The 26,764-nt window shown below is 41.4% G+C and overlaps 1 protein-coding gene across 1 annotated transcript in view; it reads right to left on the reverse strand.

The window, feature by feature from the left end:
* Window positions 1-356: 356 nt before the first annotated feature.
* Window positions 357-26,764, reverse strand: part of LOC143299210 (ATP-citrate synthase-like) — an 83,217-nt gene continuing 56,809 nt past the window's right edge. The window contains 15 exon segments of the mRNA XM_076612404.1: window positions 357-4,051; window positions 5,784-5,860; window positions 7,259-7,341; window positions 9,452-9,565; window positions 11,204-11,347; window positions 12,410-12,560; window positions 13,588-13,742; window positions 15,887-15,980; window positions 16,622-16,749; window positions 18,382-18,492; window positions 19,800-19,881; window positions 21,033-21,137; window positions 23,712-23,803; window positions 25,202-25,306; window positions 26,643-26,758. Coding sequence (XP_076468519.1) covers window positions 3,954-4,051; window positions 5,784-5,860; window positions 7,259-7,341; window positions 9,452-9,565; window positions 11,204-11,347; window positions 12,410-12,560; window positions 13,588-13,742; window positions 15,887-15,980; window positions 16,622-16,749; window positions 18,382-18,492; window positions 19,800-19,881; window positions 21,033-21,137; window positions 23,712-23,803; window positions 25,202-25,306; window positions 26,643-26,758 — 1,655 coding nt within the window. The 3' untranslated portion in view covers window positions 357-3,953.

Here is a 26,764-nt window from a genome sequence, read left to right on the forward strand (position 1 = left end):
AAAACAAACAAACAAACAAACAAAAAAAGCTTTATCGGGTTATAAAACCACTGAATAATTTAAATTTTTCACTAAAACATCACATTTTTGTTTTCGCTGTCCATAGTGCATGTGCTTTCTATGCAATTTTCGTTCACAAGGAAAAAAACAAACAAACAAACAAACAAAAAAAGCTTTATCGGGTTATAAAACCACTGAATAATTTAAATTTTTCACTAAAACATCACATTTTTGTTTTCGCTGTCCATAGTGCATGTGTACCTGGATCAGCCGTTAGTGTATTCAATGAGCGACCAGCAGCCTTCATTATTCAAATGAGGCCAGTATTCAAATGAGACCAGCAGCCTTCATTATTTAAATGAGGTCAGCAGCCTTCATTATTCAAATGAGACCAGCAGCCTTCATTATTTAAATGAGGTCAGCAGCCTTCATTATTCAAATGAGACCATCAGCCTTCATCATTCAAATGAGACCAGCAGCCTTCATTATGTAAATGGGGCCAGCAGCAGCCTTCATTATTCAAATGTGACCACCAGCAGCCTTCATTATTCAAATGAGACCACCACCAGCCTTCATTATTCAAATGAGACCAGCAGCAGCCTTCATTATTCAAATGAGACCACCACCAGCCTTCATTATTCAAATGAGACCAGCAGCAGCCTTCATTATTCAAATGAGACCACCACCAGCCTTCATTATTCAAATGAGACCAGCAGCAGCCTTCATTATTCAAATGAGACCAGCAGCCTTTGAGACCAGCAGCCTTCATTATTTAAATGAGGTCAGCAGCCTTCATTATTTAAATGAAGCCACCAGCACCTTCATTATTCAAATGAGGTCAGCAGCCTTCATTATTCAAATGAGGCCAGCAGTCTTCATTATTTAAATCTAAAGCTTTTTTCTTCTTTCTTTTTTAACATTGTATGAAAACATACCTGCTGTTATATGAAACGGTTCCTATCTTTTTGTGAAGACTGTATTTGTAACACAACAAAGACCATGACTACAGGCAGTGATCTTTAACAAACAACAACAACAAAAAACAAACAAACAAAAAAAAAACAATCTTATTCTCAAAAGTTCGGAAGAGTGAACACACACACACACACACACACAAAAAATACAAGTCCGCGTTCAAGATCAATACTGTCACATATCACACAGTACAATCTAGATGGTGCTTCAGAAGACTCGACGACACAGCTAAGTTTCTATATTTTTTCCTCTGAGAAACTGTGTCACTGCATTTACTAAATAAAGGAGATCGAAGCACATTCAAATACTAAACAGCGGAGATCAAAGAAAATATGGCAGTACAAATCTTTACAAACTGTCAGACAGTAAAAGACAAAGTATTACTTCCTACATACTGGAAAGGCCATCTATCTTCGCTAAGTCGAACATATCTACATCTCTAATGAACTGGTAAACCCATGCATCCAAGAGTCTGTACAAAACTGTCGTTATCGTTTGCATTTTGTTTTAGATGAAAACAGCTAAAAGTGAGAGTGTGCATTTCCTCATGTCTTCTATAATTCTACAATTAACTTAAGATTTGTGTGTGTGTGTGTGTGTGTGCGCGCGCGCGCGTGCGTGCGTGCATCCATTTAAACACACATTCACTGTACCCATTTTTGCATGCAAATCTATGTCCCGTCCCTAGTCAAACCCACTGTACTGTAAATCTCTACATTCACTACACCACTTAAATCACACACACACACACACACACACATACATATATATATATATATATCTATATATATATACATGAAGCCAATACTTCACTGCCAAGCTGTGGCATTAGACACTGACACCATCAGATGATAGTCATACATATCACATCGTGTGGTCCCAAGTCATACAAGATCCAAAAGCAAACCACATAATAATGATTATCAGCAAAAACAAAAACCCAAAACTAAAAGAACAAGATAATACAGCCCACCGTTTCGTTCTGAAAAACACCCTGTACCTAATCATCCAAACACCATAAAATTAACCCTCTTGCAATTAACCCTCTTGTTTTTACATATCTCACTCAGAAATTCTTTCTGATGTTCATCTTTACTCTTTTTTTTTTTCTTTTTTTTTCTTTTTTTCTTAGAGGAAATCCAGGTTCCGCAAGTACGCGCAGTTCTTTCAGGTTGCTATTTACAATTGAGCAGTCACAGTTTGGTAGAGGTATCAATCAGTTGTTATCTAGATAGCAGAGAGATTTAAATCAGTTTTTAAACCTGTAGATACCTGTTGGGGCTTCTCACTGACACCTGAACCTGTAGGAAAGACTGTTAGGTCAATGTGGTGGCTTTTTACACTATTTTTGTGCTCTCCCTGTTCCGTCGCGTTTATAGCCGATGACTGGCTCCTGTGACATATGCATCCAGATCCAGACTTTGTTCTGCACGTCAGTGTGTGTTACCCTACACGCATGCGGCACACAATTGTCCACTCTCTGACTAGTAGCATGATCATGGTAAAATCACGGTGACATCATGCTGCTGGCAAACGATCATCACCCGACATCCTGCACATGCAGATGTGCATCGAAAATGATAAAAATACAACCCTACCTTAACTTGTTTTGATATTCTGACCATCATAGTGATCCATTTGAAGCATTGCGCATGTCACCAAAATCAGTGTCACCAACTTCATACCCATTTTGTTTTTCAGTCATGCTGATAGTGATACTGCCACTGTCAATTGACTTCTCTTCCAGTGCAAGGAAATATGCATTTATAACTGTTCACATGAATATCCAAAGCTACATTCACTGTCTTTCTGCTGGAAACTGCTTATATGAGCTGGTGCTGCTGCAAGCTTGCATGCCATCTGCAACACCACATGTGGCACGATGTCTTTTGGATCGCTCTCCACCCCATTATTCTCTTCTTCACCAATATCTACTCTGTCATCCAATTCTACACTAATCTTTCTCATATTCCTTTATCTGTCTCGCTCTCTACGATCAGCTTCGGATCCACTCTAGTTTACGCATACCCAGATTCAAACACTCCACAGTTGGCCGCCGTTCTTTCTCTGTCTCTGGACCTTGCATCTGGAATGAACTTCCTCTTTCGCTTCGTCAGGTCTCCGCACTTAGCTCTTTCAAGTCTGGGCCTTAAAACCCACCTCTTCCCAAGACAGCCTCCCTCCCCTGCCTCTTCCGTGTCTTCAGTTTTAGAGTTATGCAGGCGTGTGAATGACTGGTGTGAAAGCACTTTGATTTGTCTCTGCACAAGATTCAGCGCTATATAAATACTATTATCATTATCATCAAAACATTCTCTAAGTCTTCCTCTGTATACTCCTCTCACTCAATTTCTTTGCACTTTGCTGCAGCTTTTTTTTCTCAGTCACATTTCCGACTTCTCTCTCTGGCGAATGAATAGCGCAAGTGTTTCAGCGTGTTATCTATCTAGCATGATCTCCTCAATGATTCTACATGTCTTTTGTGGGGAAAGCTTCACTGATGATGTTGTTCGAACAGAGGTCAGCTCACTGCCTGATGACAAAATTCAAACCCCACGCTTGACACAGCGGCAGCCAGTTGTGGTGGGAGTGAATACGCTGAGGTGATTTCACTGAGGTGATCCCAGCTGTTCAAACGTCTGTCCCCAAAGTGAATACAAGAGGGTTAATTAACGACATCCACATGCGCAAACTCCGCGACAACCCAGCCAGAAATCCCCTCCTCCAAAAAAGCGGTTCATGCAAAAATAACTGTCGCAGCCTTGAATGTCTGAACACCAAAAAAAACAAAAAAACAAAAAAAAACACCAACAAATAACCGTTCATGCTACACATCAACCAACAGCCTGGAATGATGTTTCTCAGAGCTACATAGATCTGATACCCACTATCACAACACTTCTATGATATGAGTGGAGGGGACGAATGGAATAAAATGACGGGGAGGGGGTGAGAGGGGGGGGGAGGGTGGAGCGGTTCTAATGCTGGTCCATGCTGTCTGGCATGATGTAGGAGATGTCATCCCACGGATGGCGGTACAGGCCCTGCTTCAGCCTCTTCTGGTCCAGGAAATGGCCTGGACAAAAAAAAACAAACAAAAAAAACAGATAAGAAAAGAAAAGAAAGTCATCACTGGTGGAAAGATACAGTCAGTCATCACTCTTCATTGGTGGTGGAGACACCTTCACTCTGCTACTCTATCTACAGTCATCACTCTGCTACTCTATCTACAGTCATCACTCTGCTACTCTATCTACACTCATCACTCTGCTACTCTATCTACACACCGTCACTCTGTTACTCTAACTACACACCGTCACTCTGCTGCTGGATCTACACACCATCACTCTGCTATTCTATCTACACACCTTCACTCTGCTACTCTATCTACAGTCATCACTCCTTGTTGGTGGAGACACCGTCACTCTGCTATTCTATCTACACACCATCACACTGCTACTCTATCTACACACCGTCACTCTGCTACTCTATCTACACATCATCACTCTGCTACTCTATCTACACATCATCACTCTGCTACTCTATCTACACACCATCACTCTGCTACTCTATCTACACACTTGTCACTCTGCTACTCTATCTACACACTTGTCACTCTGCTACTCTATCTACACACCATCACTCTGCTATTCTATCTACACACTTGTCACTCTGCTACTCTATCTACACACTTGTCACTCTGCTACTCTATCTACACACCATCACTCTGCTACTCTATCTACACACCGTCACTCTGCTACTCTATCTACACACCGTCACTCTGCTACTCTATCTACACACTTGTCACTCTGCTACTCTATCTACACACCTGTCACTCTGCTACTCTATCTACACACCGTCACTCTGCTACTCTATCTACACACCATCACTCTGCTACTCTATCTACACACCATCACTCTGCTACTCTATCTACAGTCATCACTCCTTGTTTGGTGGAGACACCGTCACTCTGCTACTCTATCTACACACCTGTCACTCTGCTACTCTATCTACACACCTTCACTCTGCTACTCTATCTACACACCGTCACTCTGCTACTCTATCTACACACCGTCACTCTGCTACTCTATCTACACATTGTCACTCTGCTACTCTATCTACACACCGTCACTCTCCTACTCTATCTACACACTTGTCACTCTGCTACTTTATCTACAGTCATAACTCCTTGTTGGTGGAGACACCGTCACTCTGCTACTCTGTTTGGCAAGATATATGCCACTTAGTTAGTTATTTAGTTATATTCAGGGTTCAAGGCTGACACCCACCTCCAGTTCATCTTCTTCTTCTTCTTCGTTCGTGGGCTGCAACTCCCACATTCACTCATACGTACACGAGTGGGCTTTTACGTGTATGACCGTTTTTACCCCGCCATGTAGGCAGCCATACTCGATTTTCCGAGGTGTGCATGCTGGGTATGTTCTTGTTTCCATAACCCACCGGAGTATGGGCTGCCTACATGGTGGGGTTAAAAACGGCCATACACGTAAAAACCCACTCGTGTACATACGAGTGAAGGTGGGAGTTGCAGCCCACGAACCAAGAAGAAGAAGAAGAAGAGAAGACGGAAGAAAACATGTCAAGACAGGGAGCGAGAATACCCAATGTTTTTTTTTTTATATTGGTTGTCTGTCCTTCTGACTCAGATTTCGGACTGAAAGCTTGGCAGACGATTACTATGAAAGAATAAATGACAAGCAAGTTGTGGTGGTAGGAGGAGGAGGAGGAGGAGGAGGAAGAGGACCACCCAGCGCCTCCCACTCCCAGAGAGCCTAGCAAAGTCTCACCGATGAACCCCATGCTGCGGCCCAGGACAAAGAGAGCGTTGAGGGCCCCCATCTCCACAAAGTCACGCGACTCCTCTCTGAAACACACATCAAAATAATAATAATAATAATAATAATAATAACAGTACCATCTTTGTACATTACATCAGTATGAATGTATGATTTGTATTTGTATTTCTTTTTATCACAACAGATTTCTCTGTGTGAAATTCGGGCTGCTCTCCCCAGGGAGAGCGCGTCGCTACACTACAGCGCCACACATTTTTTTGGTATTTTTTCCAGCATGCAGTTTTATTTGTTTTTCCTATCCAAGTGGATTTTTTTAAAGAATTTTGCCAGGAACAACCCTTTTGTTGCCGTGGGTTCTTTTACATGCGGTAAGTGCATGATGCATACAGGACCTAGGTTCATCATCTCATCCGAATGACTAGCGTCCAGACCACCACTCAACGTCTAGTGAAGGGGGGGGGGGGAATAGTGGCAGCTGATCCGTGATTCAAACCAGCGCGCTCAGATTCTCTCACTTCCTAAGCGGATGCGTTGCCTGTAGGCCATCATTCCACATGATAATGTGGTGTAAAATAATCAGCGAGAAGACCTCTTGTGACTATGTTGAAATTGTAAACCCAAAAATGGAATGTGAAAAAAAAACAAAAAAAACAAAACCACCATTAACAGTATAACACATTCAAACCTCTCAAACTGCTTTACAATTACACTTCAGACAGATACAAAGCATACAAGAACACACACACACACACACACACACACACATATGCGTACACTCACATTCGCAAACAAACAAGCGTGGAGGAAAAAGATGTGGGTCAATGAATACAGATATATGGAATGGGGTGCCTTTATCATGCAGACCGCTTGAACAAGAATGATTCTAGATTTGTTTTATAAGATGTGAGATAGGAATTTTGCAAGGATCATACAGGTTTCTAATCACAAAATAAAATTTTTTAAAAAGAAAAAAAAGATGAAATAAAAAGATTTAAAAAACCAAAAGGCCCCCCAAAAATTAAAACAAAAAAACTACTCTGGTCAGGAAACCGGGCTTATGCCCTTTGGTTAAATCATGGTTGTCTACTTCATGACCATGACTGAGAAGAGTCACACACACACACACACACACACACACACACACACAATTACACTCAACACACACACACACACACACACACAGAGAATCACACGCAAACACACACACACACACACACAATCACATGCGAACATACACACACATACACATGAACACACACACACACACACAAATATCACACGCAAACACACACACACACACACAATCACACACAAACATACACACACATACAATTACACACACACACACACACATGCAAACATACACACACATAAACACACACACACACACACAAAGATTGAACACCACACTTTCAAACATCATCAAACAGAAAACACCATTGAGAAGTGAGAGAGGACGCGCTGACCTTGTAAAGCACCCACAATTCCTCAGCAGATCCACAAAGGCCACGCCAATGAAACCGTCCACGTTCAGAATCAGGTTGGGCTTCTGCACGTCACAACCAAATCATAATTATCATCCCAAGAAACATCAAGAAGCAAGATTCACTGTATCACGTTTGTTTGTTTGTATTTCTTTTTATCACAACAGATTTCTCTGTGTGAAATTCGGGCTGCTCTCCCCAGGGAGACCGCGTCGCTACACTACAGCGCCACCCATTTTTTTGTGTGTTTTTTCCTGCGTGCAGTTTTATTTGTTTTTCCTATCAAAGTGGATTTTTCTACAGAATTTTGCCAGGAACAACCCTTTTGTTGCCATGGGTTCTTTACGTGCGCTAAGTGCATGCTGCACACGGGACCTCGGTTTATCGTCTCATCCGAATGATTAGCATCCAGACCACCACTCAAGGTCTAGTGGAGGTGGAGAAAATATTGGCGGCTGAGCTGTGATTCGAACCAGCGCACTCAGATTCTCTCGCTTCCTAGGCGGACGCGTTACCTCTAGGCCAATAATAACAATAATAATTAGTATTCATATAGCACTAAATCTTGTGCAGAGACAAATCAAAGCGCTTTCACACCAGTCAGTCACACGTATGTATAACTCTTGACTGAAAAAACAAAGAAAAAAAACCAACTGAAAACAAGGAAGAGGCACGGAAGGGAGGCTATCCTGGGAAGAGGTGGCTTTCAAGGCCAGACTTGAAAAAGCTGAGTGAGGAGACCTGATTAAGCGAAAGAGGAAGTTCGTTCGAAATGAAAGGTCCAGAAACAGAGAAAAAGCGGCGACCGACAGTGGAGCGTTTGAATCTGGGTACGCGCAAACAGAGTAGATCCAAAGCCAATCGTAGAGAGCGAGATGGAGTGTAGAGGTGAAGGCAGCCACAGAGATAGGAAGGGGCAGATTTGTGAATAGATTTATAACACGCAGATCTTGTATTTTATTCTGTGTGAGACAGGGAGCCAATGGAGATGTTGTAAAAAAGGAGTGATATGCTCAGATCTTTTCTCTCTGAGGACAAGTTGGGCAGCAGAGTATTGTGTGTGCTGAAGGGATGAAGCAGGCAAACCAGACAATAGAGAGTTACAGTAGTCAAGGCCAGAGAGAATGAGAGAAACAACAAGTCTAGATGTTGCATCAGTGGACAGATATTTCTGAACGGAACTGATGCGCCGTAATTGACAGTAGCATGACTGAAGGTCTGGCTGATATATGTTTGCATGGACAGTGTGTTGTTAAGTACAAAGCCGAGGTTCATAATAATATTTTCTTCTTTGCTCTGGAGGGCTGGATATAAAAAAGCAGCTATGCTTAATCCACTACCCTCATGAAATAAAAATTGGTTTCATATCGTTTCGTTTCTCCTGTTTCTTTTCTTGTATAATGGGTCCTCAATCCTCCAGTCTCTTCTCATTTTCCTTCTTTTCTTTTTTTTTCCTCCTTTTTATTTTCTTATATAATGGAGTCCTCAATCTTCCGATATTTTCTCAATTTTCTTTCTATTCTTTCTTTTCTCTTTTTGTAACATTCTTCCATTGAACGCAAAATACAACATAAAAGGTTATTAGCAAGTGTACTAAAGCAACTAGTTGTTGTTGGTGGTGGGGGTTTTTTTCCCCTCTCCCTTTTCTTTTTTTTTCTTTTTGTTGCATCGCTTGTCTTCTTCGTCAGGAAAAAAAAAAGAAGCAAAAATAAAAAAAAAAACCCCACAAATAATACATAAATATATATGATTAACATACATACTTACCGATACATACACACACAATGTGGAGTGATGGCCTAGAGGTAACGCGTCCGCCTAGGAATTGAGAAAATCTGAGCGCACTGGTTCAAATCACGGCTCAGGCCGCCAATATTTTCTCCCCCTCCACTTGACCTTGAGTGGCTGTCTGGACACAAGTCATTCAGATGAGATGATAAACCGAGGTCCTGTGTGCAGCATGCACGTAAAAGAACCCACAGCAACAAAAGGCAAAGTTCCTGGCAAAGTTCCGTAGAAAAATCCACTTTGATAGGAAAAACAAATATGAAAAAAAAGGGTGGCACTGTAGTGTAGCGATGAATTTCACACAGAGAAATGTGCTGTGACAAAAAAGAAAAATACAATACAATACAACATACACTCAAACAAACATGTAGACATACACATACATACCTTAGACGTTGTGATCTGTTCCACTTCCAGGGCAAAGGAAAGCAGAGGGGTGGAGGGGAAATGTTTCTGTGCGTACTCTTTCAGAATCACCACACGCATGTCTGGGTTGTTCAGCTGCACACACACACACACACACACACACACACACACACACACACACACCACAAAGTCAGTGTGAGTACTGGTAGCCAGGCATTTCAATACACCACACTACGCACTGTTTAACTCACTCAGTACGGCCAGTCCTCTCTTCTCCTCTACACAGACCCCTCGGATGTCCAGTGGGTGTCTGAATGACCCAACCTTTAGCTTCCGTCGTCAGAATTGTGGTATTCTTTGTCAACATTCACCTCTTCAGTATAAGAGCCTTCCGCTTGCAATATTTTGATGATGGTAATTGGGGTGAAACGCTGTTAACGTCGTCTCTTTCGCCGTTCGTATGGAGAGAGTTAATCCAGTTACTACAAAGGTAATATACCATACTACACATTGTTTAATCTAGCTATTACAAAAGGTGAAACAAAAACAAAAAAAGAAAGAATTTCAATGTGATCTTAAGTGAAAACTATGTACTGACAAAAAAAATAGAAAGAACATTCAAATGATTAATAGAACAGAATAGATTATGATTTTTTTTTGTTTTTTAATGTACTTGTCATGGATCACAATTCAAAACCAGGGGACAGGGGGGTGGGCATGGGAAGGGGTATTATTATTTTTTTTCTTTCACTTTCATTCATACACAATTCTATGTCTGTCTGTTTCTACATATGTGAACAATCTCTGTTTCTACATATATGGACAATCTCGTTGCAAAACGTTTGTGTTTGAAGAGAGTTTGGTTTGTCTGAGAATAGTTTAGAATAGAATAGTATGTCCACTATAAAATGTACCATGGTCGCAATGAATACTGGAGAGTGACAGTATGCTTAAAGCTGGAATTCAGAGACAGAGACAGAGAGAGAAAGATGATTTCAGATATCTATCTACCTATCTATCTATAGATCTATCTGTTTATCTTAGAATAGTATGTCCACTATAAAATGTACCATGGTCACAATGAATACTGGAGAGTGACAGTATGCTTAAAGCTGGAATTCAGAGAGAGAGAGAGAGAGAGAGAGAGAGAGAGAGAGAGATGTATTCAGATATCTACCTATCTATAGATTTAACTATCTATCTCAAAGTGTACCGAGGTCACAATGAATACTGCAGGTGAAAGTATGTATGCTTAAAGCTGGAATTATGATTGACTGATTGATTGATATGGATACTTATATAGCACCTATCCTCAGGTCGAAGACCAAGCTCTAAGCAAGAGGGAGAGAGAGAGAGAGAAATGAATTCAGATATCTCTCTCTCTCTCTCAAGCTGTTGTCCTGCCTTGAATGACCTTAGGCAACAGTTAATTCCACAAAAATATCATAGACATCCACCTCTGTTTCGACTTTCCTTGCTAATGTCATCAACAAATGAAACCACTGTAAAACAGTTCGCTATATACCTGTATAAGGCATTCAAAACCCGCAGCTTGATATGTAATTAATTGTGGGGTTTTTTTTGTGTGTGCATGTACATTGCTAGATTTGTAGTTAAATGTTTTTCTATTCCACAGTGTTCTGGAACGTGACAATCTGTGTTCACTGCATCCCCTTCATGAGGGGCCATGGCCTTTACTGAATAAAAAATATCCGTTCTTTCGTTCGTTCGTTCTTTCAAGCTGCATGCTTCCCACAGACACAAGATCCTCACCGACTTGACCCTGTGGCCGATGCCCATGATCAGCTTGCCCTTCTTGCGCATGTCGTTGACAAACTCCATGGGGATGAGGCCAGAGTCGTACGCCTCGCTGAACTGCTTGGCCGCGGCGTCCAGGGCCCCCCCAAACCTGTCTCCCTGAATGAGCACAGCACACAGGAATACTGTATGTGTATCGTATTACTCTTTTTTGGGGGATGGGTGGTGCTTTACACACAAACACACACACACACACACACACACTGGAAACAGAAAAAAACTGAATACAACAGATTAAACTTCTTCTACAACAAATTTAAAAGAAACTGATTATCAAACTGAGAATTATCTAACTGATAAAATTGATCCTGCTCACAAACAAGCTCTTTGCCAACCCAGAATAAGCGCACATTATTAAAATATAAAACGAGGAAGATATGCAAACATTCCCAGAGAAGAGAGGTTATGTGATATATGTTGAAGATGAATTACATTTCTTAGATACGTGTATCTTATTTCATGATTTGCAAAACCATCTAAATGACAACTGTACAGCAGCATGATCATCAATCAAATGTGATCACTAGAAAATACAAAACAATATCCTAAAATTAAGTGATTTATTCAACTGCGATGAATGTCAAAAAACACTTGCCAACTATGTATTTTACTGAATGCGTATTAGATAAGCGTTTATTTGTTTGGTCCTTTTGTTCTTTGTTGTGTCAACCATTTTGCTGCTCATGTCAGTATAGCGCAAAGCGGTAACTTCATACATTTAGCCAAGCGCTCATCTGGCTATGATAACTGCTTCACGGCAAGCTTTCACTTGCTTGTGGCATTAATTAAGCTGACATTCCTGTGTGTGCCTCCACAGCACTGTTTTCCTGTAATAACTTTGGTAAATAAACCACTGGCAGATATCAATCAAGACAATACATTTAGCATGTCGTGGGGACAAGCATGACACAATTTCATCAAAGATACACGGTTACAGTTCAGAAACCACCACCAGTTAGCAGACGACTTCTCAACAGACTGACAGCCGGATACAAGTAACAATATGGCATCCAGTTGGCTTCACCTTTCCTGGGGCCAATGCGCTATCCACTTATCTTTAGACCAGTGGTGCATCACGCCCTCTACACAGCAACTGGGTGGATTGTATCCCTTTATTTTGTCTTTCCTCTTCCCTGCACAACTGCTTTAAAGACGACTCACGATGGTGAGAAGGCCCGAGGCCAGGCAGGAGATGAGGTCTTTGCCAGCGCGGGCACAGACGATGGTGTTGTGGGCCCCAGACACTGCAGGCCCATGGTCAGCCGTCACCATCAGGCACATCTCGATGAACTTGGTGGCGTAGCGCGGCAACCTGCAACAGCGCACACCACATTCAACTGAACTGATGAGCTACCTTTTTCCTTTTTTTTTTCTTTTTTTTTTTTTTACTTTTCTTTTTTTTTTTTTTTATCCCTTGCAATGCAGGTTATATTTACCAAGAAAGGAACATTACGTAATCAAATTCCACATCAAGGTGATCAAAAAATCTCAAAAATATTTGTATTTGTATTTCTTTTTATCACAACAGATTTCTCTGTGTGAAATTCGGGCTGCTCTCCCCAGGGAGAGCGCATCGCTACACTACAGCGCCACCCATTTTTTTCTCTCTTTTTTTTTGTTTTGTATTTTTTCCTGTGTGCAGTTTAATTTGTTTTTCCTATCGAAGTGGATTTTTCTACAGAATTTTGCCAGGAACAACACTTTTGTTGCCGTGGGTTCTGCCGCATGCTGCATACGGGATCTCGGTTTATCATCTCATTTCGAATGACTAGCGTCCAGACCACCACTCAAGGTCTAGTCAAGGGGGAGAAAATATCGACGGCTGAGCTGTGATTCGAACCAGCACCCTGATTCTCTCGCTTCCTTGGTGGACGTGTTACCTCCAGGCCATCACACCACATCCAAATGTATAATCAATTTCCATTAAAAAAAACCCAGTAAAGCACTACATGGTAGAATCTACTTCAAGGGGTATAAATACTAAAAAAAAAAAAAAAGTAAAAAAAAAAAAAAGCAAGTGCTCCATGACCTGCATGCAACCTGAGGCCACAAAAAACACAAAAAAACACTGGCAATCTTTTCACAGAATCTTATGCAAAGACAAATGAAAGCACTTTCACACCAGTCATTCACATGCATGCGTAACTCTAAAGCTGAAAGAAACTGAAGACAAGGAAGAGGTAGGGGAAGCAGGCTATCTTGGGAAAGCAGTGGGTTTTAAGGCCCAGACTTAAAAAGAGCTGAGTGCGGAGGAGACTTGACGAAGCGAAAGAGGTAGTGCATTCCAAGTGCAAGGAACGGCCGATCACAAAAACATACAACACTCAACGACACTTCACCTGCGCTGGAACCAGAGAAGGGACAGCACCCCGCCAATGCCCATGTCCTCCTTGAAGATGTCGGTGATGGGTATCCCAGCATACAGAAGCTCCTGCCCGCGCTCGTCGCAGATACTGGTCATGAAGGATGCCGGCTTACGTATCAGCCCCAGCTCCTGAACACACACACCAAGCACACACGATTCTTTGCCGAGTTCTATTTCGGCTGACTAATAACGATTGTATTTATAATGTCAAGAATAATAATAGTAGTTCCTGTTCGGCTGACTAATAACAATGATATCAATAATGTTAATGATAGTTCCTGTTCAGATGACGAATAACAATGATATCAATAATGTTAAGAATAACAATAGTCCCTCTTGGGGTGATTAATAGCAATAATATTAATGGTGTTAATAATAATAATAATCCCTGTTCGAACTGACTAATAACAATGATACAAATAATGTTAAGAATAATAATAGTTCCTGTTCGTCTGACTAATAACAATGATATCAGTAATGTTAAGAATAATAGTAGTCCCTGTTCGGCTGACTAATAACAATGGTACTAATAATGTTATGAATAAAAATTGTCCCTGTTCCGCTGACAAATAACAATGATATCAATTATGTTAATAATAGTTCCTGTTCGGCTGACGATTAACAATGATAACAATAATGTTAAGAATAACCATAGTCCCTCTTCCGGTGACTAATAACAATAATAGTATTGGTGTTAATAATAATAATCCCTGTTTGAGCTGACTAATAACAATGATATTAATAATGTTAAGAATAACAATAGTCCCTCTTTGGGTGACTAATAACAATAATAGTAATTGTGTTAATAATAATAATAATCCCTGTTTGAGCTGACTAATAACAATATTAATAATGTTGATAATAATAGTAGTACCTGTCTGGCTGACTAATAACAATATAAATAATGTTGAGATAATAATAATAATAATAATAATACTCCCTCTTCGACCTGACTAATAACAACAATATTAATAATGTTAATAATAATAGTCCCCATTCAGCTGACTAATAACAATAATGTTAATAATGTTGATAATAATAATAATAGTACCTGTTTGGCTGACTAATGACAACGACATCAATAATCTTAATATTGGCAGTCCAAGTTCGGCTGACTTATAACAATAATATTGATCATGTTAGTAACAACAGTTCAAGTTCAGCTGACTTATAACAATAATATCAGTGATGTTAATAATAGTCCCTGTTTGGCTGACTAATAACAATAATATTAATAATGCTCATAATAATAATGTTCATCATCATCATAAGAAGAAGAAGAAGAAAAAGAAGAATAGTGTGTTCTTACAGGGCTTTCATACCTCTCAAAGTGCTTTACAATATGTCATCAGGCACAAAGCACACAAATTCACACACCAAATCACACACACACACTCACACACACAGACACACACACTCACACACACATTATGTGTCAGACGGGCGCAATAGCCAAGTGGTTTAAGCGCTGGACTTTCAACCTCAGGGTCCCTGGTTCTAATCTCGGAAACGGCACCTGGTGGGTAAAGGGTGGAGATTTTTCTGATCTCCCAGGTCAACACATGTGCACACCTGCTTGTGCCTGAACCTCCTTTGTGTGTTTTTGGCAAGCAGAAGATCAAAAACGCACGTTAAAAATCCATGCCAGCATTCAGTGGGTTAGTTATGGAAACAAGAACATACTCAGCATGCACACCTCCAAAAATGGAGTATGGCTGCCTACATGGCAGGGTAAAAATGGTCATAAATGTAAAAGCCGACTCGTGGGCATGCGGGTGAATGGGGGAGCAGCAACCCACGAACGAAGAAGAAGAAATTATGTGTCAGACGTGCACAGCGGTCCGGCATGGTACAGTGTATGATGCTGCTTAGATCGTTTCAACATCACTTCCAAGTCTATGCATCAATTTTCTGCTTCATTTGTAAAACAATGTATAGCTAGCGATGTGAGAATCTGTCTCTGACAGAATTAAAATAATAAAAATCCTTATTCCCTCACACACACACACACACCACATCATGCATACATCCCACATCTCACGCACACATACAGAACAGAACTCAGAACTCAGACGACAATGAGTTACCCCAACGACGGGCGCAACAGCCAAGTGGTTTATAGTGTCCATGATTCCAATGATGGGTTTTATGACAATCAAATGAGTTCTGAGTTCATACAAATGTTCACACACACACACACACACACACACACACACACACACACACATCACAATGTACACACACACACAAGGCCAACACACAGCTACACACACCCTGGCCCAGTTGAAGTCCATGGGAACGGTTGGTGGAGCCACCTCGGGCTGCGGTTGGATCGTTCCATCAGCCACAAGTTTGTTGTACACTTCCCTGCACACAACAAACCACAACGACGTTCCTGGCTTAGAAAGCAAGACAAGAAAATCTGAGCTTTCAGGATCAAATCTCACATGCTTGCCAGAATTTTCTTCCCCTCCACTAGAAGACCTGGAGTGGTTGGTCTGGATGCTAGTCATTTGGATCAGATTACAAACAGAAGTCCCTTGTGCAGCATGCACTTAGAGCATGTAAAAGTACCCACAGCAACAAAAGGCTTGTCTCTGGTAAAAAGCCGAAGAAATGTCAACTCTAATAGTTGTGTGTGTGTGTGTGTGTGTGTGTGTGTGTATGTGTGTGTGTATGTGTGTGTGTGTAGACCTGCTACATGTAGTGCCTGAACCCCCTTCGTGTATACACCCAAGCAGAAGATCAAATACGCATGTTAAAGATCCTGCAATCCATGTCAGCGTTCGGAAACAAGAACATACCCAGCATGCATACCCCCGAAACTGGAGTATGGCTGCCTATATGGCAGGGTAAAAACGGTCATACGCGTAAAAGCCCACTCGTGTACGAACCAGCAAACATGGGAGTTGCAGCCCACTAACGAAAGAAGAAGAAGAAGAAGAAGAACTACAACAAAAAGTTGCTGCCCCTGTTTTCTCCACACACACACACACACACACACGCACCTGATGGCCTCCCCCAGTTCGTCAAAGCTTCTCGGCACCACTGCCCCGGCCTCCTTCAGACCCTTGTTCTTGGCGTCCGCCGTCTCGGAGTCCGCGTTGGCGCAGGAGCCGGCGTGACCAAACTGGACCTGCCCACCATCCATCGCAACAGATCTCGTGTCAGTTCAACTGTCTGCATGAACATACCCCCTTGTCCTGGTGGAGGATTTTTAACAATGGTTGCTGAAAAGTTTCCCTTTCACCACTGCCAGTCAGTTTAGAGTGCAAAATTCCCTTGTGCTATAAACACAGAAAAGATGGTGTCTAAGAATAGCCGAGGATTCCCCTTAATCAAGATGTGTAGAAAATACAGCCTACCCTACCACTGAACACTAGGAGCAGTGGTTACCTTTCAGTGACATGTGTCCTCTACCTAGCTTGTGCATAAATACGAGTTTGGCTGTGAAAGGCTTTTAAAGTTACCATCACAGGGCAATAATTATCAGGACTGCCCAGCATTTTAACCAAAAAAAAACAAAAAAAAACCCCACAACAAACTGTTGCACAAAACAATATCTTAACCATTAAGCTTGTCCCAGTGGAGGATTTTTGACACTGGTTGCATAAAAGTCACAGTCACAGGGCCGTAATTATCATGACTGTCCAACGAAATAAAAATGTCAACCGCATGAAACACACAAAACTCTGTTGCACAAAAAGGAATATCTTAACCATATTTAAACTCCTAAAGGCTAATAAGATTAGGATGTGCTGAGGACATCAACCTTTCTGCTTAACTTATCCCAAGAATGAAAAAAAAAAAAAAGTTGAAAACAGGATAAAAAATTCTTCATACCTCAGAAAAGATATATTAAGAAAGGCAGAGTGGAAACTAACAATGCAGAATAGACAGCAAGTGCCTATACCAGTGTTAAATACACTAATAATAATAATAATAATAATAATAATATAACAATATAATGCACTTATATGGCGCAAACTACCCATAGACCAAAGATGGGCTCTAAGCGCCTCACATGAAACAGTATATCCAAAAAGGCAGTGTAGGAAAATAACAACGCAGAATGGACAGTGAGTGCCTGTACCAGTGTTGAAAAGATCACTACCTACTCACCAGAGCGAAAAAAAAAAAAAAAAAAAAGCACACACAGTACATCAGTTACAGTTATCCAGTGGTTTATAAACAAAAAACTGTTGATTTTCATTGTGAAAAATTGAAATGCACATGCAAAAGCCGAGTGGTTAAAGACTTTCAACCTGAGGGTCCCGCGTTCGAATCTCAGTACCAGTGCCTGGTGGGTAAAGGGTAGAGATTTTTCCCATCTCCCAGGTCAACATATGTGCAGACCTGCTTAGTGCCTGAACCCCCTTCGTGTGTATATGCAAGCAGAAGATCAAATATGCACGTTAAAGATCCTGTAATCCATGTCAGAGTTTGGTGGGGTCATAGAAACAAGAACATACCCAGCATGCACACCCCTGGAAACGGAGCATGGTTGCCTACATGGCAGGGTAAAAATGGTCATACATGTAAAAGCCCACTCACGTACATACGAGTGAACAAGAGAACTGCAGCCATCGAACAAAGAAGGAGAAGAAGAAGAAGAAACGCACAAGCAAAAGAATGTTATAAGCCGTGCTTGTTACACTGGCTATGCATACACCGCTGTTTACCGGAAATTCAGACTTCGTTTCATCATGCCCCCCAAGAAGAAAACAGTGGAAGTGTTCCCAAGCGGTCCACATCAAAGGAAACGTACCTCAGAGGAGAACATCTTGGCACAGGTTCCGATGCACCAAGCGATGAGGGGCTTGGTGATGCGACCGTCCTTTATGGCGTCCACAATGCAGTACTCCTCCACTCCTCCCACCTGATGGTTTAAAACAAATCATATTAGTTCAAGAACAACAGGCGCAACAGACGAGTGGTTAAAGCGTTGGACTTTCAATCTGAGGGTCACCAAGTTCGAATATTGGTAAGGGCGCCTGGTGGGTAAAGGGTGGGTTTGTTTTTTTTCCAATCTCCGAGGTCAACATATGTGCAGACCTGCTAGCACCTGAACCCTCTTCATGTGTATACGGCAAGCTGAAGATCAAATACGCATGTTAAAGATCCTGCAATCCATGCCAGGGTTCGGTGGGTTATGGAAACAAGAACATACCCAGCATGCACACCCCCGAAAACGGAGTATGGCTGCCTACATGGCAGGGTAAAAACCATCATACACGTAAAAGCCCACTTGTGTACATATGAGTGAACGAGGGAGTTGCAGCTCACGAACAAAGAAGATGAAGAAGAATTTCAAGAACATTACAAATCATCAATAAAGAAAAGGTTGAGCACAACCAAAATAAGCCGACTCTTGAAACCGAATGAGCACAGAAATGACTGCAACAAAGAAACGCCAATTACACACAACTCGTTGACACATTCACACATAACAAACATGAAACACACTAAATATCCTGCTGGAAATTCATGACTTTTAAGATAATCAATCACATCAATTTCTTATTAAAAACGATTAACTAATCTGGTGTGTGGCCTCCCGGCAACCTAACAGTGATAATTTCACCTGGACTGCCAGTGCTCAGACTGTGCGACAGGTGAACCTTGGTGTGAATGTCGTGTACAGGAGGGACTCAGAAAAAGCGACCTGGAATCAATGCCACTGAAATGGTACAGATGATGGGGGCAGCAAAAAACAACAACAAAGAAGCATAAAAAATGCCAAAGTCTTGTAATGAGTGTAGAGTGTTGGCCTGGAGGTAACGCGTCCGTCTAGGAAGCAAGAGAATCTGACCTCACTGGTTCGAATCACACCAGCAGTCGCCAGTATTTTCTCCCCCTCCAGTATGGACCTTGAGTGGTGGTCTGGACGCTAGTTATTCGGATGAGACGATAAACCAAGGTCCCGTGTCATCATGCATTTAGCGCACGTAAAAGAACCCACAACAACAAAAGGGTTGACCCTGGCAAAAATTCTGTAGAAAAAAATCCACTAAGGTAAGGAAAACAAATAAAACTGCAGGCAGAAAAAAGAGGGGAAAAAAAGAGTGGTGCTCTCAGTGTAGTGATGCCCTCTCCTTGGGGAGAGCAGCCTGAATTTCACACAGAGAAATCTGTGTGACAAAGAGTAATACAAATAAATAAATAAATAGATGATGTAGTACCCACCTCTCCCAGCAGCACCAGCATCTTGACACTGGGGTCCTTCTGGTATCGCAGGATGTGATCGGTGAACGTGGTGCCTGGGTACCTGTAACACAGCTTCAGCGTCAGTATGCTAGGCTTTTTTTTTCCCCCTTTTTATTTCTTTTCTTTTTGTTCATATTGTTGTTTGTTTTCTTTGAATTTATATGATGGGGAAGTGGAATACTGGAAAGACAGAATGGTAACAATAAATAAAATATTACTTTTACTATGTTGTTCATTTTTTTAATCAATATTTATGGAAAAGGAACAGAGAGAGAGAAAAAGAGAAATCGAGGGAAGGAAGGAGATAGAAAGAGAGACGGAGAGAGAGAGAGAGAGAGAGAGAGAGAGAGAGAGAGAGAGAGAGACAGAGAGAGAAAAATAAAGACAGACACAGAGAGAGACACAGAGAGAGTGAGAGAGACAAGCACACATCCTACACTGCCCAATTCTTCAGCATGAAGGAAATAACATTTAGCAAAAGTGAATGGATTATTCATATCAAACAACAATTCATGTCCCTTTTTTCACAATAAAAGAATACAAAATGCCAACAAAGAATATAGCATGACCCCAATCAAGCCACTTCATTCTCATTTCTGTTTTCTTTGGATCTACATTCACTACTCCCACGCACATCGTGTGTGTCTGGGTGTGCATGTGTGCATGCGTGCATGCATACAAACGTGTGTTTCTTTGTGTGCTCTGTGTCTGAATGACATGACATGCATTGTAAAGCGCTATGAGAGGTTTGAAACACCACAAAAACGTACTACTATTCTTATTATTCTTAGCTCACAATGTGGAGTGTTGGCCTAAAGGTAACGCGTCCCCCTAGGAAGCAAGAGAATCTGAGCAAGCTGGTTTGAATCACACCAGCAGTCACCAGTATTTTCTTCCCCACCTTGAGTGGTGGTCTGGACACTAGTCAGTCGGATGGGACGATAAACTGAGGTCCTGTGTGCAGCATGCACTAAGCACACGTAAAAAAAAATCCATGACAACAAAAGGGTTGTCCCTGGATAAATTCTGTAGAAAAATCCACTTCGATAGGAAAAACAAATAAAATTGCAGGCAGGAAAAAATACAAAAAAATGGGTCGCACTGTCAGTGTAGCGACGCGCTCTCCCTGGGTACAGCAGCCCAGATTTCACACAGAGAAATCTGTTGTGATAAAAAAGAGTTAAACAAATGCAAATACAAAGCCTAACATACCTGTCACCACCAATGGCCACTCCTTCATACACTCCGTCCGTGTTGAGCGCGATGATGTTGTTCAGTTCGTTGGACATTCCGCCAGACCTCGACACATAGGCCACGCTGGAAAATACATTCACAACATCAGCCGTATGGAAAGTACACAACTATGGTACATTCTCAACAACAGCAGAATGGAAAGTACACAATTCTGATACATCAAACATCAGCAGTGTGGAAAGCACACAACTCTGATACATCAAACATCAGCAGTGTGGAAAGCACACAACTCTGATACATCAAACATCAGCAGTGTGGAAAGCACACAACTCTGGTATATCAAACATCAGCAGTGTGGAAAGTACACAACTCTGATACATCAAACATCAGCAGTGTGGAAAGTACACAACTCTGGTACATCAAACATCAACAGTGCAGAAAGCACACAACTCTAATACATCAAACATCAGCAGTGTGGAAAGTACACAACTCTGATACATCAAACATCAACAGTGCGGAAAGCACACAACTCTAATACATCAAACATCAGCAGTGTGGAAAGCACACAACTCTGATACATCAAACATCAGCAGTGTGGAAAGCACACAACTCTGATACATCAAACATCAGCAGTGTGGAAAGTACACAACTCTGATACATCAAACATCAGCAGTGTGGAAAGTACACAACTCTGATACATCAAACATCAGCAGTGTGGAAAGCACACAACTCTGATACATCAAACATCAGCAGTGTGGAAAGTACACAACTCTGATACATCAAACATCAGCAGTGTGGAAAGTACACAACTCTGATACATCAAACATCAGCAGTGTGGAAAGCACACAACTCTGATACATCAAACATCAGCAGTGTGGAAAGTACATAACTCTGATACATCAAGCATGAGCAGTGTGGAAAGTACACAACTCTGGTACACCTTGGGAGATGGGAAAAATCTCCACCCTTTACCCATCAGGCACTGTTACCGAGATTTGAACCAGGGACCCTTGCACTGAAAGCTAAGTCCAACGCTTTAACCACTTGGCTACTGCACTATTCACGAACATGACGATGGTTACGTCTCAGCCTGAACACAAAGTCTTCCTTTCACAAGAGAATCATCAATCAATCAATCAATCAAAAACACTTTATTAATCCACATGGAAATTAAGTTGTGCAATCACGGGCTTGTGTAAACACTGGCATAAAATCATGCACAACATAAGAAGAGATTAAAACTAGTCAAATAAGAATTCCCAATAGCTGACGATATACTAAACCCCCCACACACATACTCATGTTAAGACAACAGGGTATTGCACAACAATATTAACAAATGAAAACATCCAACAAAAAAGGGTATAGATTACTAAAAATGACACGCGCGCACGCACGCACACACACACACATGCACACACACACACACACATACACACACACACACACACACACGCGCACACATGTTAAGACCATAAGGTATTGTACAACAATACATAAATAAAAACATCAAGGGAATAAATCGTATACATAAGTAAAATGCACACACACACACACACACACACACACACACACACACACTCATTCACACACACACTCACACACAATGTATGCATGCACATAACATATGTCACACCAATAAAATTAGTACATTAAGATACATGAAATCCAAGTAAAACAAGAAAATATTTAAAAATCACTTCCGATCACACACACACACAGACTGAAACATGAAACATGGACTGAAACCCCACCACACAGACAGGGAAATGCACAGACAAGCAGGTGGACTCACAGACAGAAAGAGGGATCGAGAGAGAACTAATGATGGCCCAAAGGTAACACGTCTGCCTAGGAAGCAAGAGAATCTGAGCGCACTGGTTCGAATCACGGCACAGTAGCCGGTATTTTCTCCCCCTCAAGTAAACCTTGAGTGGAGGTCTGGGCGCTAGTCATTCGGATAAGACGATAATCCGAGGTCCCATGTGCAGCATGCACTTAACACACGTAAAAGAACCCACGGCAGCAAAAGTGTTGTCCCTGGCAAGATTCTGTAGAAAAATTCACTTTGATAGGAAAACTTTTTTTTTTTTAAACTGCAAGCAGGAAAAAATACAAATAAATGGGTGGCGCTCTCAGTGTAGCGACGCGCTCTCCCTGGAGGAGAGCAGCCTGAATTTCACACAGATTTCTCTATTGTGACAAAAAAAAGAGAGTTATACGATACAATACAATAATACAATACAAATCATCTGAAAGCACAAGGACTCATTCAAAAGAAGCATCAGACAGGCACAATCGCTGAATGGATAAAGTGTCGGACTTTCAATCTGAGGGTCCCGGGTTCGAATCACCGTGACAGCGGCTGGTGGGTAAAGGGTGGAGATTTTTCCCAATCTCCCAGGTCAACATACGAGCAGACCTGCCAGTACCTGAACCCCCTTCGTGTGTATATGGCAAGCAGAAAATCAAATACACACATTAAAGATCCTGTAATCCATGTCAGCGTTCGGTGGGTTATGGAAACAAGAACATACCCAGCATGCACACCCCCGAAAACGGATAATGGCTGCCTACATGGCGGGGGGGTAAAAACGGTCACACATGTAAAAGCCCACTCGCGTATATACGAGTGAACGTGGGAGTTGCAGCCCACGAAAGCAGAAGAAGAAGAAAGAAAGAAGCATAGGCACCCACCTGCCAGGCCTGTACAGCTTGGAGGACAGAATGTTGTCCAGCATGCCCCCTGTGTTGCCGATCTTGAAGCAGCCCGGCTTCACCCCGCCCACCTACATCACAAGCCAAGGCATTTTCATTCTTCCTCTTCTACAGAGGGAGCAGGAGGAGGAAAGAGGAGGAGGAGGAGGTAGGTATAACCAGTGTATTGTTTACAGTGTGTGTGTGTGTGTGTGTGTGTGTGTGTTCGTTCTTTAGTTTAACGTCTTTTCACTATAAGTGATATCAGACGAGGGTTGGGGAAAAAAAACATAAAGGGAGGGAAAAGAAATGACTGTATTGTATACAGTGTGTGTGTGTTTGTGTTTGTGTGGGTGTGTGCATGTGTGTGCACGCATGCTGTAATATTGTATTATTGTTTGTGGGTGGTTGTATGGCTGGGTGGGTGCAGATATGTGTGTGTGTGTGTGTGTGTGTGTGTGTGTGTGTGTGTGTGTGTGTGTTTGAGTAATGAACAACATAATAGTGGATGAAAGCATTTTTCACTGCGTTGCATTGTCCAATAATTTGCAAATAGTTTCAGCATCATTCTCACCCAAACAATACAGACTTTTAATTTTCCTTTTCTTTTTTTTTTCTTTACAAAATATTGTGTGTATTTCTTCTTCCTGCAAATCCTGGTCATCTTCCCATGATTGTCACTACCACCCTGTCACCTCATCCTGTTAACACTGAACATGCAACAATTACGTTCAGCATTCATTCACTTGCCATCACTAAAACAAATGCTTTTGCATACTTTGGAACATTATTTCAATTTTTGTGAAGTTGGCGATTTGAGAGAAATTGTAATAACTGCATTCAGCATTTATTCATTTCCCATCACTAAAACAAATGAAACTAAAAAACAATGAGGCCAGGAGATCAAACCATCAGTATCAGTATCAGTATCAGTAGCTCAAGGAGGCGTCACTGCGCTCGGTCAAATCCATATACGCTACACCACATCTGCCAAGCAGATGCCTGACCAGCAGTGTAACCCAACGCGCTTAGTCAGGCCTCGAGAAAAAAAAAAAAATAAAATAAAATAAATAAATAAAAAATAATAGATAAATACATAAAAATACTACTACTAATAATAATAATATTTATAAGGTGCAAAATCTTGATGAAGTCAACTCTAAGCGCACACACACACACACACACACAAATGTAAAGAGTGGTAACTCTCTCCACACAAGCAAGCCCAGCGCTTCCTTTTTGGGGGGGAAGTGTCTGGGTTTGTTCCAGTGTACCTTTTATTTACCTGGAGAGAGTTACCACTCTTTACTATTTACTAAAACAAATGCTTTTACATACTTTGGAACATTATTAGAATTTTCGTGAAGTTGGTGACTGGGGGGTGGGGGGGTGGAGGGGGTGGTATGGGGGGGGGGGGGCACAAAATTACAAGCAGTTCCAGAGGTTAAAGGGTTAAAGGAAGCAGCAGAGGGGACGGAAAGGAAGCTCACTGTGGCAGGTCCTATGATGGACACCCCTTTCTGCTGTGCCACATGGATCAGGTGGCGGGTGAGGTTCTCAGGGATGCCCTCCGCGATGATGGCGATGGTTCGGATCTGCACAGTCATAAAGACGTTTGAAAACAAGAGAACGCTGGCCATTAAGGAGAAGCATGAGTGAAGGAAGCAGGGCTCAACTTCTAGAGACGTTTTCCCTTACAACACCTGTGGGAAGTGCTGCGCATCCAGATTTGGCTTCTTCTCCCATATGAGGACACACACCAACAGATAAGCCTGCCTGCCTACTCATCTGTCGGTCCGACGGGAGACTCCAACAACAATCTTTTCTCCTTTTTTTTTGTACATCAAGTCAATTGAAAAAAAAAAGAAGAGAAATTAGATTAAAACATGCAAAAAAAAAACCCACAAAAAAAACAAAAAAAACCCCAACAAACCCAACATGTATACACGCAAGAATAGTGCAAGAAAATGAGCACACATTTTCATTTCTGTTTCACACACACACATATTATTATTGTCATTATCATCATCATCATCATCATCGTCATTATTATTATTATTATTATTAACATGTATGCCTAATCTTGAAAATCATCATCATCATCATCATCATCATCACAAACGTTTATGCCTAATCTTGAAAATAAGCCCTAGGCGTTTACAAACAGAACACATACGTAAATATCAAAGAGGAAAAATTGAACACAAGACACCAAATATTACTAAAAAATGCATTCATCCCCCCCCACTCCCCCTTCCACACACACACACACATACACCCACAACACATGCGCACACACACACACAATCATAAATAGTACACAATTAAAAATACAACCAACAAATTCTGAAACTAATCAAAACTCTCCTACTCACTATTAGTCATTTTAGTTCATACCGGAAAGGGATGAGCTGCTGAGAATTACAACCCACACATGCTCGTGCACCACCCAGTTTCACACACACACACACACACACACACTCACACACACTCACTCACACACACACACATATTCCACAATAAGACAGATTGTGCAACAAGTGCAACATACTGGAAGATGAAATCCATCTTCTTGATCATTGTATTAAATATAAAACCTTAAGGCAACAATTTTTTAAAAGATATTCAAAATTCAAATAACACAGGAAATATTCAGATGATGGATATATACAAACAAGATTAGGAAAATTTGTTTATGAATGCTGCTGCAATTTATTGCATTGATTGATTGCTTAATTGTGTGTTTTTCAGTCATTCATTCATTTACCATTGCACTTGTGTCTTATAAACCATAAGGTTTCATGACAATAAAATCTATTCTATTCTATTCACACACACACACACACACACACACACAACACACACATATTCCTTCACATACCACAAAAACAGGTGTGTGCATGATGGTATGTGTGTGGTAGTTTTGCTCACCTGTTTGTAGTTGAGCGTCTCCATGGTGCTCTCGTAGGCAGAGCGCAGAGAGGCAAAGCTGATGAGAACGTCCGCCTCTGGGTGCTTCTTCATGCAGTCGTCCATGTTCTTGAACACTGTAA

This window comes from Babylonia areolata, chromosome 2, assembly GCF_041734735.1.
Source record: "Babylonia areolata isolate BAREFJ2019XMU chromosome 2, ASM4173473v1, whole genome shotgun sequence".
Taxonomy (NCBI): Eukaryota; Metazoa; Mollusca; class Gastropoda; order Neogastropoda; family Buccinidae; genus Babylonia; species Babylonia areolata.